The sequence below is a fragment of the Amblyomma americanum genome, chromosome 7, assembly GCF_052857255.1.
Source record: "Amblyomma americanum isolate KBUSLIRL-KWMA chromosome 7, ASM5285725v1, whole genome shotgun sequence".
Classification (NCBI taxonomy): domain Eukaryota; kingdom Metazoa; phylum Arthropoda; class Arachnida; order Ixodida; family Ixodidae; genus Amblyomma; species Amblyomma americanum.
In genome coordinates, this window is record NC_135503.1 from 69947609 (window position 1) to 69963433 (window position 15825).

Below are 15825 nucleotides of genomic sequence, written 5' to 3' on the forward strand. Positions count from 1 at the left end.
CGACACAACTCACAACCAATTAAAATAAAGGAAAGATAGACTCATCTTTTCTTTTTGAATTCTGAAAGCAGCTCCACGCACAGGCTCTAGACTGTCTTGTCTAGGTGTAGTAGGCTTACGATTTCAATGCTTTTGTTTCCGCGAAGTGAATTTAAAAATTCACAGACAAACAGCGTAAAATCATTACCCTAGCATTATGGTATGAAGCACGATTGGTTGCACGACCACACAAATGAGCTCTAACGTATCAGACAAGGCCCGACTAGGCCGAAAGCTTGTGCAAGAGCGTAAAGAGCAAGTATAAACAAGCGGGAGGTTACAAATCACGAGCTTCGCAACACTACCGAGGAGAGCTTTCGACGTCGTTTGAAATGAGCCCCGCTTGAGATTGCGCCTTGTGTGCAGGTGCGATATGTGTCCCAACTAGTCACGATACGTCGAATTGGTCGTGGCTTGAGCTGTCGCCTGAGATAAAAGCCTGCACGTTCGATATCAAAGGCGAATCGTTGCAATAGCGGGATAGCAATCTGTCCAGTTCTTCCATGTCTTGGTAATAAGCATAACGACTCGCGACAACCAAGTTTTTTTTTCTTTTGATGAAACGATGGTTTTCTTTTTCGCCTGCACAAGAGCAGAAAATGAAATTTCTTTTCCGGGTATCAAGCCTATATAAATGTAGGCTTTAACATCCTGGAGCTGCACATGGGCTCTGAGCGCCTCTGTTTCAGAGAGCTCCGGATTAATTCTAAACCCACGGGGTTCTGTAACCTGCGCTCACGTCGCACAGGAGACCAGTATTTTCGCATAATGCCGCCATCAAAATATTCAATTGTTAAAAGCTATAGCCGATGAGCTACCATGGCGTTGTTTGTTCTTGGTATATTTTAAATTGCGCCATTATTAACGTCAGCTTAGCTTGATGAATTTAAATGCGGTTACCAAAGCTAGTAAAAAAATAGCCGAAAAAATTCTATAAGCGTGTACTCACGATCAGTACCGTCACATAGGGCTTCTACATCTTAATTAGTAAGCGCTTTGCATTTTAATTTGTGATCTGTCCTGTGCATTCCACGGTACTAATAAAAATTCCAAGCCAAACGTATTTTTCGTTCGCATATATTTAACAGGTATCCGTAGAGAGGCAAAGGAAAAAACAACAGAGATATGGTGAAGAAAAAGAATAAAAAACTTAACTCTGCATCCGCAGAATTTTAGCTCTTTGTGTACTACTTTCTGCTCAATCTGCAATATTGCTTTGTTGCTACCGGCGCCGCTTACTTTTTCTGTTCCTTTTTGGCGGAAGTTTGTTCAATTAAGAGATAATTTCTGTAATAGCTATGTTTGGTCCTGTCCTGTGCCCGGCGTGTTTACCACAACATGACAATATTTAGCTCTGAGTGTGCTTAATGATAGCTGTTTCCCTAGACATTTCTGACCAAGTTAAAGCACTCGGGCTTTGTGAACCTGTTAATTTATCGAAGTTAAAAAGCTCTCATTTTCGCCCTAGATCCGTCTACGAAACCGCATATTCTGCGTCATCTGCACAAGTGCACCTAGCGTGCCGATTATGCTCATGCCGTGTAATGTTCCGCATAGGACTACGCATTCGAAAAATAAAATTTGTCGCAGTCGTCAGATGACGCGAAAGCTTATTTTTCAGCAGGTTGTAATTGCCTTTAGAGGCTAAGAAAAGCTCACTGGGAACTGGGATGCATATTCTTGGCATCCAGTGAACAAGAAACTTTTTGCACACACACTGCCAGACGAGACCGAAAAGCTATGATGCATGTCTACGGCGTGCTCCACAATGAATTTACTGGTAGCATCCCGCCGAGAAGTCCGTTCACCATCCTTCTATGTTCCTGACTTCTGGTTCCGGGTGCGCTAAAATACGCCGTTCTGTGCTTATTTTAAAGAAGTGCCGATATGGGATTGCAGAAGTCTGAAGCTAAAACTAGCACTTCCTATATTTTGTGTTACCGCCTAAACAAAACAATGCATGACGATTCAGCAAGCATAGCCAACCAATTGCAGCTGGAGACGCCGCTTCATTGGCTCCCTCGTAGAATCAAGTGCTTGCTATAGCAGCAACCGCGAGGACACCAATGCTGACGTGCGGCTGTTACCAGTCAAGACAAAGAATGTTTACTTTTTTATTATTGCTTCTTGATATCTTCCCGACCTTGGGCGCCATACTTGCAGGCTACGACCCAACCTTTCCATTGACACCAAGAAAGCGGAAATCGGTCGCGGCGCTGCAAAGGTATCACAGTTCAAATAACGCCGAATTTTCTACCTTTTCAAAGCATGCAGCATGTGACACAGTGATTGATATAACATTTTTTTTTGCATTGCTTTCGCGCAAGTTTTCTTCTGGAGACTTGCATACGAAGGCATACGAAGAAATGCTTGAACTTTTGAAAAATAAAATTTTTGGCCGTTTTTTTTATTTAAACCCGTGTTTTGCTTTGCGCGATTAGCATCGCGGTTATGATTGTTCTCAAGCAAATGTAATATTTATAAGTTGGAAATAAACCCAGCGGCTATCTAACACTTTGTGTCGAGACCCTGCAGAAGTGGCAGCATTCGTAATAGGTTGTTGTTTCGGGAAGTAGGAAAGAAGATGCTTACTTCACTAATACATCATCAGGTTTGTGTTGCCATGACAGTGGCCACGTGCAAATTTTCTGTTACCATGTCTGGAAAATAGAATTCTGCATGTAATATTTTTTAATCTGTGTCCTGAATAACCACATTTTACAATTTCGAACTTGCTCTCAGTTAGTAAAAAAAAGGATGCATGAAGAGTAAAAATAAGTTAAATATTCGCCCTTCTCCTGTTTACGATTTTTTAAGAGTTGTGTAAAACCAAACGAAGGGGAAGAAGCTGAAGTCTGTCTTCTTGATTCCGCAAAGGCTCTTAGCACCTGCAGCTTCCGCTTCAATGTGTGAGTGCACGCTAGTAATTTCTCGTTACTCATGATAGTATCACGACTCTATAGCGCTTGACAGAGATACCAGACTGAGTGTTTGCTCTACAATGTTGTTACTTTAGTTCTCGACACCGACTGCCCTAGGCCTCGTACGTTCAAGTCAGGAGCTTGCGTAGCAGATATGTGTGAAGGAGCGGCATATTATTATAAAAGGTACTTAGTGCAATACCAGTCCTGATAAGGAAAGCTAATATTAGTTTTATTTTAGTTACACTGGCAACAATTGGCCTGCAGAGCACAAGTACACAGCTCCGGTGGCAGAACTGCGGCATAACATTGCAGCACGGGATGAAGGGGCCAGCTGTGCACTTCTTGCTTGTGTTGGTTAACTGATACAAATTAAGCACGAAGTTTTAACTTGCAGTTTACATGTCTGCTCACTACGATTTGCGGAAAGAGGAGAAAATCACTGTTGTGCGCAACAAAATTCTTCCCAACAAGGGTCAATCGGTCATAAAAGCATTCAGCGCCTAATTAAACTAAACTTCACCAGTGGAGTAGTATGTCTGGTTTTAGTGTGTTAGTTATTACAGAGCGTATCTTCAGAACAAAGTAAGAGAGTAGAGGTAGCCTGAGAAAGTAGGTTTAAAGGATTAAAAAAGGATAAAAAATAGGTGCATTGCATTACGGGCAAGAATGGCACAGCGATTCTTCGTTGATGATCTTCGATGAACGCTATGGAAGCTACTAAAAGCAACATTTCCATCGTCAGTATTCAGGCTAGTGCCCTGTGGTAGCTCACTGCAACTATAAATTAAAGCAAATCGTGTGCCCTCTGGCACACCTCTCCTTTCTTTTGCCAATAGCGGCTACCCAGGCGGGCGAATTTCCGATGTACAGCTCAGGATATCCATGTGAGTATGATTCCTGCTGCTGGCAGTATGTTTATCGAATAGCTACATCTGTTCGCATGGTTATGACCCTTGGTAGACTCAGTGCAAAACAGAGATTATTCAAGAGGCATTCACTTTGGCGCGTTCATCGTTTTGCTTGCGCACAGCGACTACCCAGATGAGCCAGTTTCCGACGGATTTCTCAGGATATACATGTGAGTACCATTTCTACTGCTGGCAGTGTATACCATAAAACAGCCATTAAAATTGGATGCTCTCGTAATATAATGAAATTATATTTATAAAGGTTGAATTATTATTGCTGAAGAGCTGCCGCTGAAGGTTATACACTGCTCCACGTTTAACGACAGTATAAAAACGGTATGTCTTCTCTGCATTGAACCTAGCCGGATTGCGAGGCACTTCACTCAGTCAAGTTGTGTTTGTAACTGGCCAAGGAAACAATACTGTATCTTTGCACTAGCGGATGGTCGACGCGAGACTGCTTACGGCTTCTTTGTCCCCCCCCCCCCCCCCCCCCGATATGAAATGTGGACAGCACGCTATATTTTACTCGTACAAAGTTGTTCAAGACGGAATAATAATGGTCCTACTGACCAGTTCACTTCCCAGGTGCAGCAGTTTTTTTTTTAATGTAATGCATTGTGGTTTTACGGGACATTTCGCCCCCGACATCACAGGTGTTTTATTACGTTCCCATTGTCAAGCTAACGGTGTCTTACATTGTAAAACTTAATATTGTTATCACGGGAACTAGCCTTACTACCAAAAGTTTCATGACCTTAGAAGCCCTTTTATACCATCAAATTTACGCTCCAATTTCAGCAGCTTGAATTAACAAATGGTGGTCTGCCTGGTAAAGATCATCAGTGTTCAGAAAAGACTATACTGCGACGCTTGAGCTTTTAGTCAAGCTTTGGTCCGCGATTGCACACTGGCTGTTCTCACCCTGACAATGACCTCTTTAGTACATGTAATAGGCAACCCACGGTTCCCATTCTTTGATGCAATTCGATCATTGTGCGCCTACAAACTGATGCCCAATCAGTTTTTGGCCGCATAAAACGCGAGACAGGATCGCGAACGACTAATGGCAGCGGTTTTTTGGTGCCTATACTCCATGCCAAGGTGCTCGGAACTCAATCGAGTAAGCTGACATGTATCACGTCCGATCGATGTAGCGCGGCATCTCACGCTTACAGCGCAGGAAGATGGCGTGGAAAAGCACTACGGGTGCGTTTAATGAACGCTTGCTCATCTCAATAGGCCGTGTCTTGCGGCGCTGCGATCGATATGCAAACATCATCGGAGGCTGCCTACTATACTGTATTATTGTAAATAACGGAACGAGGGACGAAATGAGATATCTCTTGTCCTTTTCTGCCGTTTTGTTCGTGTTTGGGCGCTGTTTGCACATAAGTCCAAACAGCGCCTCCTCTATTTTTACATAGAGGAGGCGCTGGTTCAAGCTTCCAAAAAAGTACATCATCTGCAATTATTGTACTTCTCCGTATGTATAAAAGTGGACGTGCAGCTTAAATTTAAGATTCTTGGGTGAATTTGTAATACAATAGTGTGTAGTCACATATCCTGTGTGGTCATGAACTTCTGTACTTCACGTTTGCAAGTATTCCAGGGCATTCAAGACCCGTAGCTTAGAAAATCGTAGCAGATTCTTGTAGCTGAGGACGCTTGGGAGCAGAAGTAGCTATTTGAAGAAGTTATTGCACATTTCGTTTGTGAACTTATTGAACATGAGTTGTAAACCTCTATTGGCGATAAAACCACTTTCACCTTAAGAAGGCATGCGTGCTTTTTCAATGTTTTTCTAGCAAAGTAATTGTGCGTATTATATTGTCATCGATAAACGTACCAGAAAGCGGGAAGCACAGCCGTTTACTGGGGCGAGGCTTGCCGAACCACCGCGCTCATTCGAGACAAAGAAGACGTTCGACCACATGCTGGGAGACAAGGTTCAGCCACCAGGTGGCTCTGGCAGAATCTCAACAGTGTGGCAATATGCGATGTCCGGGATATAAGCACACATTGCTCTTGCATACAGGAAACAAGAGACATCAAGGGGGTACACACTGTTCGACTTCCAATTTAGCAGCGTAGCTAAATTATCGTTCAGGCGTTATAAACACACTTAGCAGAACTGGTGGGCTAGTTGGTGGTTGAAATTGGAATGGAGCTTTTAACCGCCCAAACAGGGACGCAGGAAATAAAAGACAGGACAAGACGATGGACATCTTTTGTGAAGTACGTTATAACTAACAGGAACACCATGCAGCAAGTCACTGCACCTTGAATAACAATGAAGAAGTGTTGAGTGACTCATTTCCGCAAATTAAACCTTTGAATAGACTGCTCCATGTATTTCGTATACAGATATTATTTTGGCATTCTGATGAAAATACTGCGTCCCAAAAGGGCATATGTCAGTAAACAAAAGAAATGTGCGACCACACCTAACTCCCTAAAGCGAAAACATTTTGTGCATTTACTCTTTAGGTAGAAAACTGCAAATTAGCTGTATACCTCTGCCTTCAAGCTTGATCTCCATTTGAACTTTGCTATTAAACATTTAATTTTCGTGCTTCTAGATGGCTACCAGTACCAGGAAGGGCCATCCGGTTTTTCGACGTATCAATGTGAGTTTTATCCGCGGAACGTGTTGCTTGTAATAAATGTGCATCGGCATGCTTTTGGGCACCACTGCATATGGGGGTTCGCATACTATTTCCTGTGGAAGAAAGGGACAAAGAAGTTGTTTGGAAAGAAAAAAAAACTCGCATTATTTCATTGTCGTTATGTTCCCAGACGGCAACAGTTTCTTTAGGAATGAACGGTAGTTCTTCGTCAGAATGGAACTCTCGCTGTCACAGAACAATTATTAGGCAATGCTGTCACTGCCCGTGCAGTTCTTCAGAATATTCAGTGGCTAAATTCTTTTTGGCTAAAAAACTTTTTGCCATTGTTGTTTGATGATATATTCCATCAATTGCTGCAGAGCGATGCGCGGTGATGTGCAGATTGCACTGAGCTTTAACCCGTTCACAAAAAAATTTCTCTCTTCTCTTTCAGCCCATCCGAGTGAAGAAAAACGTAGGTGCCGGAAATTAATTCCTGCTATCTGAAAGCTATATGCGAAGTCCGGATAATTTTTCCATACATATCAAACCTGCTTCTGTTGTCTTTATGTGTAGATTGGACTGAGTATATTGGCGCCTATTTTTGTGCTGGTCAGTATTTCCTAGCAGACATGCAATCCTGTTTTATCACACTGATCATCACGATGCATCGCGTAAGTCTTACGCGGAAGTAGCCCGGGGTAGGGGAGCGAGGTTAGCTTGAGAAAAGCTGAGAATGCTTGCATAACCTGTGTTCTATTCGTTGAATTTCGGCCTCTGTGAAGCAGACAGATGGTACACAGCGCATGATGCAACATCGCGTCACAGACTCGTTTGAAGGTCTCACGAATGCAATTAAAACATCTAACTGGAAGCGGAAAGCATCAACTCACCAATAAAATCATCGAATATTGGGACAAATCGATGCAGTCCGCCCGAATGAGCAGAGAGACTGCGCAGCTCCAAAGTGGCTTCCTATTTTATGAAGAGCATTTATATAGGCGAACTAACCTGCTCTAGACCTCACATTCAGCGATGAGCGCATAGAATAATAACGCTGCAAAAAGCAGTTTCTGTTCTACTGGGATCGCATTTGAGATTTCTAGACGAAATACTTTTGTATAAGAGTTTAAGGTAAAAGGCAGAGGCGACATTGTTCCGCAATAAATGTGGGCAAGACACCCTTAAGTGACTGCTTGATGTGCATAAATGTGGTATATTTTGGTAGAAAAAGAAAAGTCATGCAACGCCAAACGCCCCAGGCGTTGCGCTCAACCATCTCCAATTTGTTAAAAAAAAATTCAGCGAAACTTATCCTGATGTGTCTAATCAAAACGTGAAATATTTTTGCCGAAAAAAAAATTATTCGTGTGATGAGAGGTGTTTCAACGTACAGAAAAGGTGAGAAACTAGGCACGCTCAATAATTATAAAAAATTGAAGTTGTTAGAAAACACTTCATAATTTTGTCAAAGACATTTACACAGATTCTGGCTTTCGATATAATTCAGAGCGTGCAGCCTTATGCGTCATGAATATTTAAAAAAAATAAACAGAACATGAAAATGTACCATTTCATAGTTTTTTATATATCATTTCGCTTTCGGAAATTCAGAAATGTTTTGATTCTCTAGATGTCTAGTACCTATAACCAATGTTAAAGGTGATAAAACTGCATACATCGAAGTAAAAAAATTAGAGTTTGTAAAAAGTGCGTTTTAAGCCAAAAACACTTGTTACTTTCATCCTCAAGTGGTCCAAGTAAAAATACAAGCACTAGCGGCCTAGATAGAACATTTTATTGCCTCTTATTTCTGAAAATTTAATCGGGGTAATAATTGTTTAAAGCAAGAAAACAATTTTTGATGTTGACCTCTCGCGCCGCAAAATGTGTCGTACTTAAACGCCTCTCCACAGCAGAGCACTGCAGCTGGCTTTGCACGACACTACGTTTGTCTCAATACTACAACTTTAAGTTCAGTGTGTTCTCAGTACCGTAAACCACAGTACACACCTCCTATTGCTTTCTGCACTGATTTCTGGAGCCAGGTAAAATGCTTGGAATATGTAGCTGAGCCTTCTGACCTCTCTTCCCGTTGTGTGGATCAAGGCTACTTCTCTTTATTTTATTTTGTGAGGGCGGTCTATCCACTGATCAATTTATATTTTATCGAATTTGCCGGAACCTTAAAAGCCGATAGGTAGTTTCGCGTTCAGAGTTTCCTAGAATGATCTTTGCCCAGCACAAAATTATGTCATGGTCTTAAGACATACTCCGCTATTGCGCTCCACGTTATTCCTGTCCCTCATTGTAGTGACTACTCTAAACCAAAAATCGGCTGCTACGTGTGCCCGAACACATCCGGGTGCACACACTGTGGATGTCAAAAGTATAGCCTAAAACAAGCACATAAAGCCCTAGGATGTGTGTAATAGATGATGTTTCGTTGTGAAAATTCCCAACAAAGCTGTGTTGGTTTTTAACAAATAGGATGTTTTGTGGGCAGAGCCCACAAAACGTTGCGGTTCTAAAGGGTTAAGAAGGAGGCTCGAAATGTACTCTTGAAACTAACTTCTGAGCTATATCATTGCTTTTGTGTTACTTGCCGTAGTCTGATCAACATGAGGATTACTGCGCTAAACTGGCCTGTGCTTGTGCGCGTAGCTTTGAGATTGACGCGGTCATCTAATCCGTAGCCTTTGGGTTCTCACATGAAATGCGCTTTGTAGAACCGTATGAGCGGTCTTCCTCTGAGAAGCTGTTTCGGTCAAGGAGTGTGTGCAGGGAACCAAACAGGCTGCTTTAACCCGAAGCTCATACGCTGCAAGATATAGGGCCTTCCAGCACTTGGGTTTTGAGGACTGTTTGAAAACGCTCCTTGTTTATGGAGACTGGTTATGAAATATGCTACACACCTGAAAATCAGCGCTTTATTTTTCCGCGTTTCCTAATTACGAAGCCAGGTTTTTGGTTGCTTTTTACACTGTTTTCACCTAAGTGATTAACAAGATCACAAGGATGCTTTAACTTGTGATAACTCTACATCTATCTATAAGGGCATGCCACCAATGAACAGTGAATATGTAAAAATTTATCTGAAGTGCGGCTCATATGTATGACCGTCTTCTAGTTGAATGAATTAAATTGTGTGCGTTAACAGACATAAAAAGGCGCTTTATTTGTAACTTCCATCGCAGTTGCCACGTAAGTATATGTTCATATTTTCTTTCGCACCTAGTTGACGATGGGAACACTACTTGCTCTTGCATATAACAGCTAAATAATTAATAACAACGAGGTTTTTAAGTAGGAGAGCAATAAACGACCGTATTGTCACCTGCTTTTGACCCTGAAATTTTGCCGCTCGATTTCCGTCCGTCCGCCTGTCCATGCCCGTCCTTCGTCCTATAGGACCTGCATGAGGGCACGAGGTGATGCATGAAAGGTTTTTAATTCTTGTTTCCTAGGTCTTGCAAGTATTAGCTGTAGCGTGTATTTGAGCCGTACGAGCTACACAGTGCTTTAAGTTATCGCCTACAATAACGAAGTTGCCAATGCAGATATGCAGGGCATCACCAGCATTGTATTAACGAAACGACCAGGCAGCGACCGCTTGTCCAGGGGTAGCGTGGGAGGAATATACAGAGCCATAAAAAATAATGTTTTTACTGCAGAGGCGCCATATAAACCGGGCCTCATTTCGTGGATTTTCCTCAGGATGGAGCCAACTGGGAACAGCTGACTGCGTGCGCCTCTCTTCTAGAACCTAAGGGAAGCTGACTTTAGAGGCTGGTGTGGGAGCGGGAGGAGGGGGTACAAATGTCGTTAAGTCGCGAGCCGCACTTGGAACGCCGAGGACCCGCAAGCGGCTTACGATCCGCAGTTTGACCACCTCTGGCACGATGGCTGGTGGGACGACTAGAGAGCGTCGGCGGCGTGACTTTCAAAGTCCTCCCTCAGGGCACCAGATGGCGCCGCATGACCGTGAGCTGTGCGAGCTGTGCTATCACCTGCCGCGTCGAGACACTTCAGAATCTCCGGGAGGGCTGCAGATGGCGCCACATACTGGCGAGCTGGGAACAGAACCCTTTGAGCGTCTCGACCAACCAGCGCGTGAACACTGGCAGCGCGCAATAAAGTAGCGGTAGCGGTAGGCGCTTTCCTTCAAAACAGTATTTTGTCAGTGCCCATGCTAGCGTCGTCGTTTATTTCACTGCCTACTTCATCTCTTTTCTCATGGCCCCGTTAGATGGTCAGTCCCCCCTCCACTTCTGCGCGTTCCTTGACACTCTAGACACATGTGATTCACGTATGCAGCAGGCTGTCTGCACGAGATATTTTCGTTACAAATATGCGCACGCTGCTCGCACTCCCACTAGTAGCAATCCCGCCACATTTTTGCACGATCTCGAGATGGAGTGACACTCTTGGCTCGACTCTTAAAATTTTGCGCGCAAGCTGTGTTGACGTAGCCTAAGAATACGGGTCAGTAGGCGTGCATTCTTTAATTTGGGCGGAATAGGCGGAGCATGGAGTGCACTGCTACTTTTCAAACGACCGTAGCATCAATAAAATAGGCGCACATAATGTGGTCGGAGATGCCCCTGCCTTTCGGTGATCGGCACAGCGCAAATTTCTTGTCGCAAATGATTAGATGAAGCATGCATAGGAAATCAGGAGTAAGTTTTGTCGTTCATGTAAAAAGGTGACTCTTTTAGACATGCTTTTGACTGCTTTGATTTCGTGACGTGCACCTTCATTGCAGAACGTGCCATTTGTGCGTACACTGAAATGCTCTCATATCGCATGAAATACAGTTTCTAATTCCCCGTAGGGGCTAAGGAAGGTTGTTGATAATACTTTGTTTTTTCGATTTTAGTTCCCCAAAAACGAATTTTTGCGACATCTACAGTCAGATAAACAGGGTGACTTAGCGGTAACTTTGGTTTTACTTAAGCTTCGGTGGAACATACCTGAGCACGAATTTGAATGCGTTTCGCAGCGAGAGCGCTCGATCAATATCTCATACGATTTTTCGTACACAAGTCGCCAAGTAGTTATTCTAGGGTCTGATTTCCTCGAATGCAGACAGAGGCGGTCGCTTTGGATGTGGTGGTATGTGATGGCATGCGCCGCCGTACTGCTGTGCATCACCCTTACTGCTGTCATCTTTACGCTCACCTCTGGCAATGACGACGGTAAGCTACCTCACTTGACGTTCATTGCTTAATTAGTTCAATAAAGCTCAGAGTAAACTCACGCGACGGTCAAGGAGCAACAAACGGAGAAGCAGAAAATTCCCGCGATGCATATAATCATGCCGTCTTTTATACTGATCAAGTTTAGCTTTAGTATATCTTCAGCAGGTCAGAAATATTCAGGCGTAAGCGAGTGCTGTTTTCTTCTTGTCTCAGTGCTGTCTATAGGGCTCGCGGAAGTTGCTGTGCCGGGAGATCTTGGAAAATGCGTTGCAGCCGTCATTGTGAAAGGTTATCGTCTTCCCGAAAAGAAAAAGAGCTCGCTGCGCCTTCTTATCGGCTTGAGGAAACTCATCAGTTTACAGAAACGCACGGCTCAGTATTACCCTTCTTCAAGAAGCACTTTGGTTCGGGCGATATGATTCGTAGAAAAGGCTGATTCTGAAGACGGCCCAAAAAAGACAAAGGCATGGAAGGCACAAAGAAACAACAACAAAGGCACAGGCCCCACAGTAACCGGGTCGGTGCGGAAACTAGGAAAAAGCCAAATGCAGAAGAAATATTCTCTAGAAATACTTAGGCTTGGGATAGTTGGTTCATAGCTAAGGTTGATTCTGAAAATAGCGCAAATGGGGAGAGGGAAGACACACGAAAGCAAGGGGACAAGAGGAAAAAATGGCAGCTGCCTCGTTGTTTTCTTATTCCTTCCTTGTCGTTGTTCCGTTTGTTACATACGGATTTTATGGCGCAAGGGCATATATCAATCAATCAAATCTTTATTTACATCATCCAGATGTTAGGGGCGCAGACAAAAAGCTCTCACTGGAGCTTGATTGCGCGCCTGCGCCCCCGTACAAGGTTTCTAGGTTTGTTTGATTACATATATTGGCAGCAACTAACATACCAATTGCGTTTGAGGAAAAATAAGCGAGACACAACTCACTCGGAAAAAATGAAAAAGAGATAAAAACAGACAAAAACAGGAAAAGAAATAAGATGCAAAAATAGTGGTTTGTAAGACCAACACAAAGCATTTAGCAATAATGGTAAGAGGTAGCTGAGCATTTGACGTCCATAGTTAGTTCGTATTTGGGGAATGAACCATTTATCGCGGTTTCTTATGGCATAAGTGTGTTCTCTAGGTGTTAGTTGAGACAAAGTTTAAAGAAAATTACGATAGGTATTACTTCTCCTATATTGTTTTATTAAGTTGACATTATATAGCTCGTGCATTGGAGTTATGTGGAAGGCATTAAAAAGGGGTTTTGTCGTAACGTCGCGGGGGATGCTTGCAATGCTTCTCATGGCTCGTTTTTGGATTAACCTCTATAAGTTAGAGAGTGTGGTAGTTCCCCATACCGTGAAACCGTAGTTTAAAACGGAAGCAAACATGGAATTATAAAGAACTAGTTTCACTTTTTGTGGCAAAAAATAGCGTAGTTTACTTAACACACCAGTTATTTTTGACAGCTTGTCCGCTGTTTTATCGACATGTGTTGACCACGATAAATGCTTCTCAAAATATACTCCAAGGCTTTTTACGACGGAGACAACTTCTAAAGGCACAGACCCAATCCGAAGTGAAATGTCGCTATCGCACACTATTTTATTTCTTTGCCTAAAAAGCACGACTTTTGTTTTGTTTATGTTTATAGATAGTGAGTTGACGATCGACCAATGATTTAAAAGATGTAAACACGTGTTTGCTTGTTCAGTCAGATTTTGTATATTGCTAGAGTGTAAAAATAAACTGGTATCATCAGCATATATTATAAATGTTGGGCGTGGGTCAATGAGAACGATGTCATTAATGTAGATGATAAAAAGTAGAGGCCCCAATATGCTTCCTTGCGGGACACCTGCTAAAACTGATTTCGTGTCGGATAATTTATTGTTAATTACTACTTGTTGTACTCGCGCAGATAAATAAGAGTTCAATATGTTATGAAAAACGCCACGGAAGCCACAGAACTCAAGTTTAGCAAGCATTGTCTGATGATTAATAGAATCAAATGCCTTTGAGTAATCTACAAATACACCGAGAGTTAATTGGTGCTGTTCGAAAGATTGCAGGATTATTTCCTTTTGAGTTAAAAGCGCTGTATCTGTGGAGTGGCCACTTCTAAACCCATGTTGATGAGGTGTCAATAAGTTATGTTTGATACAAAAGCTAATGATCCTTTTGTACAGCAGTTTCTCTAGGCATTTTGAAAAAATGGAGAGGATTGATATGGGACGATAGTTCGACAAGCTATTTTTCTCGCCACCTTTAAAAACTACTGTCACCCTAGCAAGTTGCATGGCTTGTGGGAAAACTCTCTGCAGAAAGCATAGATTAAATATATGCTCTAAAACAGGACTAATTAGATCAATGGTATGTTTAATAGATTGAATTTTTAGATCATTTACGTCCCTTGTACTAATCGCTCGGAGAGCAAGAAAACAGCTTTCAATTTCACTGCGATCCGTTGGTGATAAAAATGCACTACTGTGATTTCTAGATTGCAGATAGCTCAGGGAATCAGGATTATGTACACTGTTAACTAAAGACACGAAGTAATTATTAAAAGTATCTGCTAGTTCTTTTCCCGAAAGTTTCTGATTTCGGACTAAGATTTCTAGCTCGACGGGTTCCTGTTCTGTACGGTTTAGAACTTTATTTATTTATTTCCACATGAGGTCGCTTCGATTTTGTACATTACCAGAATATTTTTCCATGTATTCCTTCTTGGTTTCTCGAAGAAATGAAGTTACATTGTTGCGATATGATTTAAATTTGGCTAAGTCGTCGGAAGACCTAGTTCGAAGAAACCGTTTAAAAAGATTATTTTTCTTTTGAATCATATTTAAGCAACGACGATTTATCCAGGGCTTGCGCGCTTTACTAGGCCTCTTAATTGTTTTATAAAGGAAACATTTATTGTACAAAAATTTTAGTGTGTTTATAAATGCGTCATATGCTTTGCTAGGGTCAGTTATTTTGTAGACGTGATTCCAGTCGACTTTTCGTATTTCATTACTGAAATTTTCGATAGTTTGTTTTGTTGTGCACTGGTATGTCATAGAGGAAGGCTTACTCTTTCGAAATGCCGTTGGCAACTCGACAAAAAGAAAAATTGGCAGGTGATCACTAACTTGCGCTAGTACCACTCCAGACTTGATAAATTCCTTTGACACATTGCTACAGAAAACATCAATGGATGTCTGTGTTAACGGTCGCGTTTCTTCATTTATGAAGTTGGTAAGGGCGTAACATTCGAACAACCTGTTTGCTTCTTGTCACTCAGGAGATGAGGACGAAAAGTCAATATTAAGGTCACCACTTAGTATTAGCTTTAAGTCATTTTCGGTTACCCAAGATAACATTAGATCTAAAAAGGAAAGAAGGACTGAGATGTTCCCAGCTGGGGGACGGTATACAGCAGAAAACACATTACTGCCAGATTTCAAAGAAAGTATCTCATAATTTTCGTTCGTTTTTGAGAATTCTGGAATAAGGCAGCATTGGAAACATTTCTTAGCAGCTATCAACACGCCTCGGCCCTTTTTATTCAGGCGAGATTGGAGATAAATATCGTACTGCGGCAGTTTCAGTGGCACCGTATCTTTTTTATACCACCTTTCGGTTATCATAATGACATCAAAATCAAAGGTAAAAGCATCCAAAAGGGCAACAACTTCATCTTCTTTGTTACAGAGTGACTGTGCGTTCAGATGAAAAAAAGTTGAGGCTTTTTTGTTTTTTGCGTACAAAGATGAAGCATCATCATGTGTAAAGAAGCCGGATACCACATTAGTAACAAAAAGAATGCATGGGAGGGGACGCCTAGTTTATCTTGTCTAAGTCTTTTAGGCAAGCGATCCTGACCACATCCGAACTTTCGTTCCTTCTAGCTAGAATGTGGCCATGACGTGTCCAGACGAATTTCCAGCTTTTCTCCTTTTTACGCGAAATTGCCATTCCTAGCAGCTTTTTCAGGGCAGGACACAAGTGCTCATTCATGTAAATGGAAGTTTGTCCGAGGTGGCCAAGGTCGCTTGTAGTCATATTGGTTTTTTTCGCCTTTGTTAGAACGGTGTCCCGCTTCAAGCGGTTGCGAAACTGCACAATGATGTTCGGTATTGTGGTATTCTTGGTAGGAACACG

The 15825-nt window shown here is 42.3% G+C and overlaps 1 protein-coding gene and 1 long non-coding RNA gene across 2 annotated transcripts in view; both read left to right on the forward strand.

The window, feature by feature from the left end:
• Positions 1 to 2887: 2887 nt before the first annotated feature.
• Positions 2888 to 6506, forward strand: LOC144097205 (uncharacterized). The gene is made up of 4 exons (XR_013306948.1): positions 2888 to 2948; positions 3800 to 3847; positions 3994 to 4041; positions 6454 to 6506. It is a non-coding gene; the product is annotated as an uncharacterized LOC144097205 (long non-coding RNA).
• Positions 6507 to 11575: 5069 nt separating this feature from the next.
• The window catches only part of LOC144097206 (uncharacterized), a 32339-nt gene continuing 28089 nt past the window's right edge, over positions 11576 to 15825 (forward strand). The window contains exon 1 of the mRNA XM_077629958.1: positions 11576 to 11678. Coding sequence (XP_077486084.1) covers positions 11588 to 11678 — 91 coding nt within the window. The 5' untranslated portion in view covers positions 11576 to 11587. The remainder of the gene's footprint in view (positions 11679 to 15825) is intronic.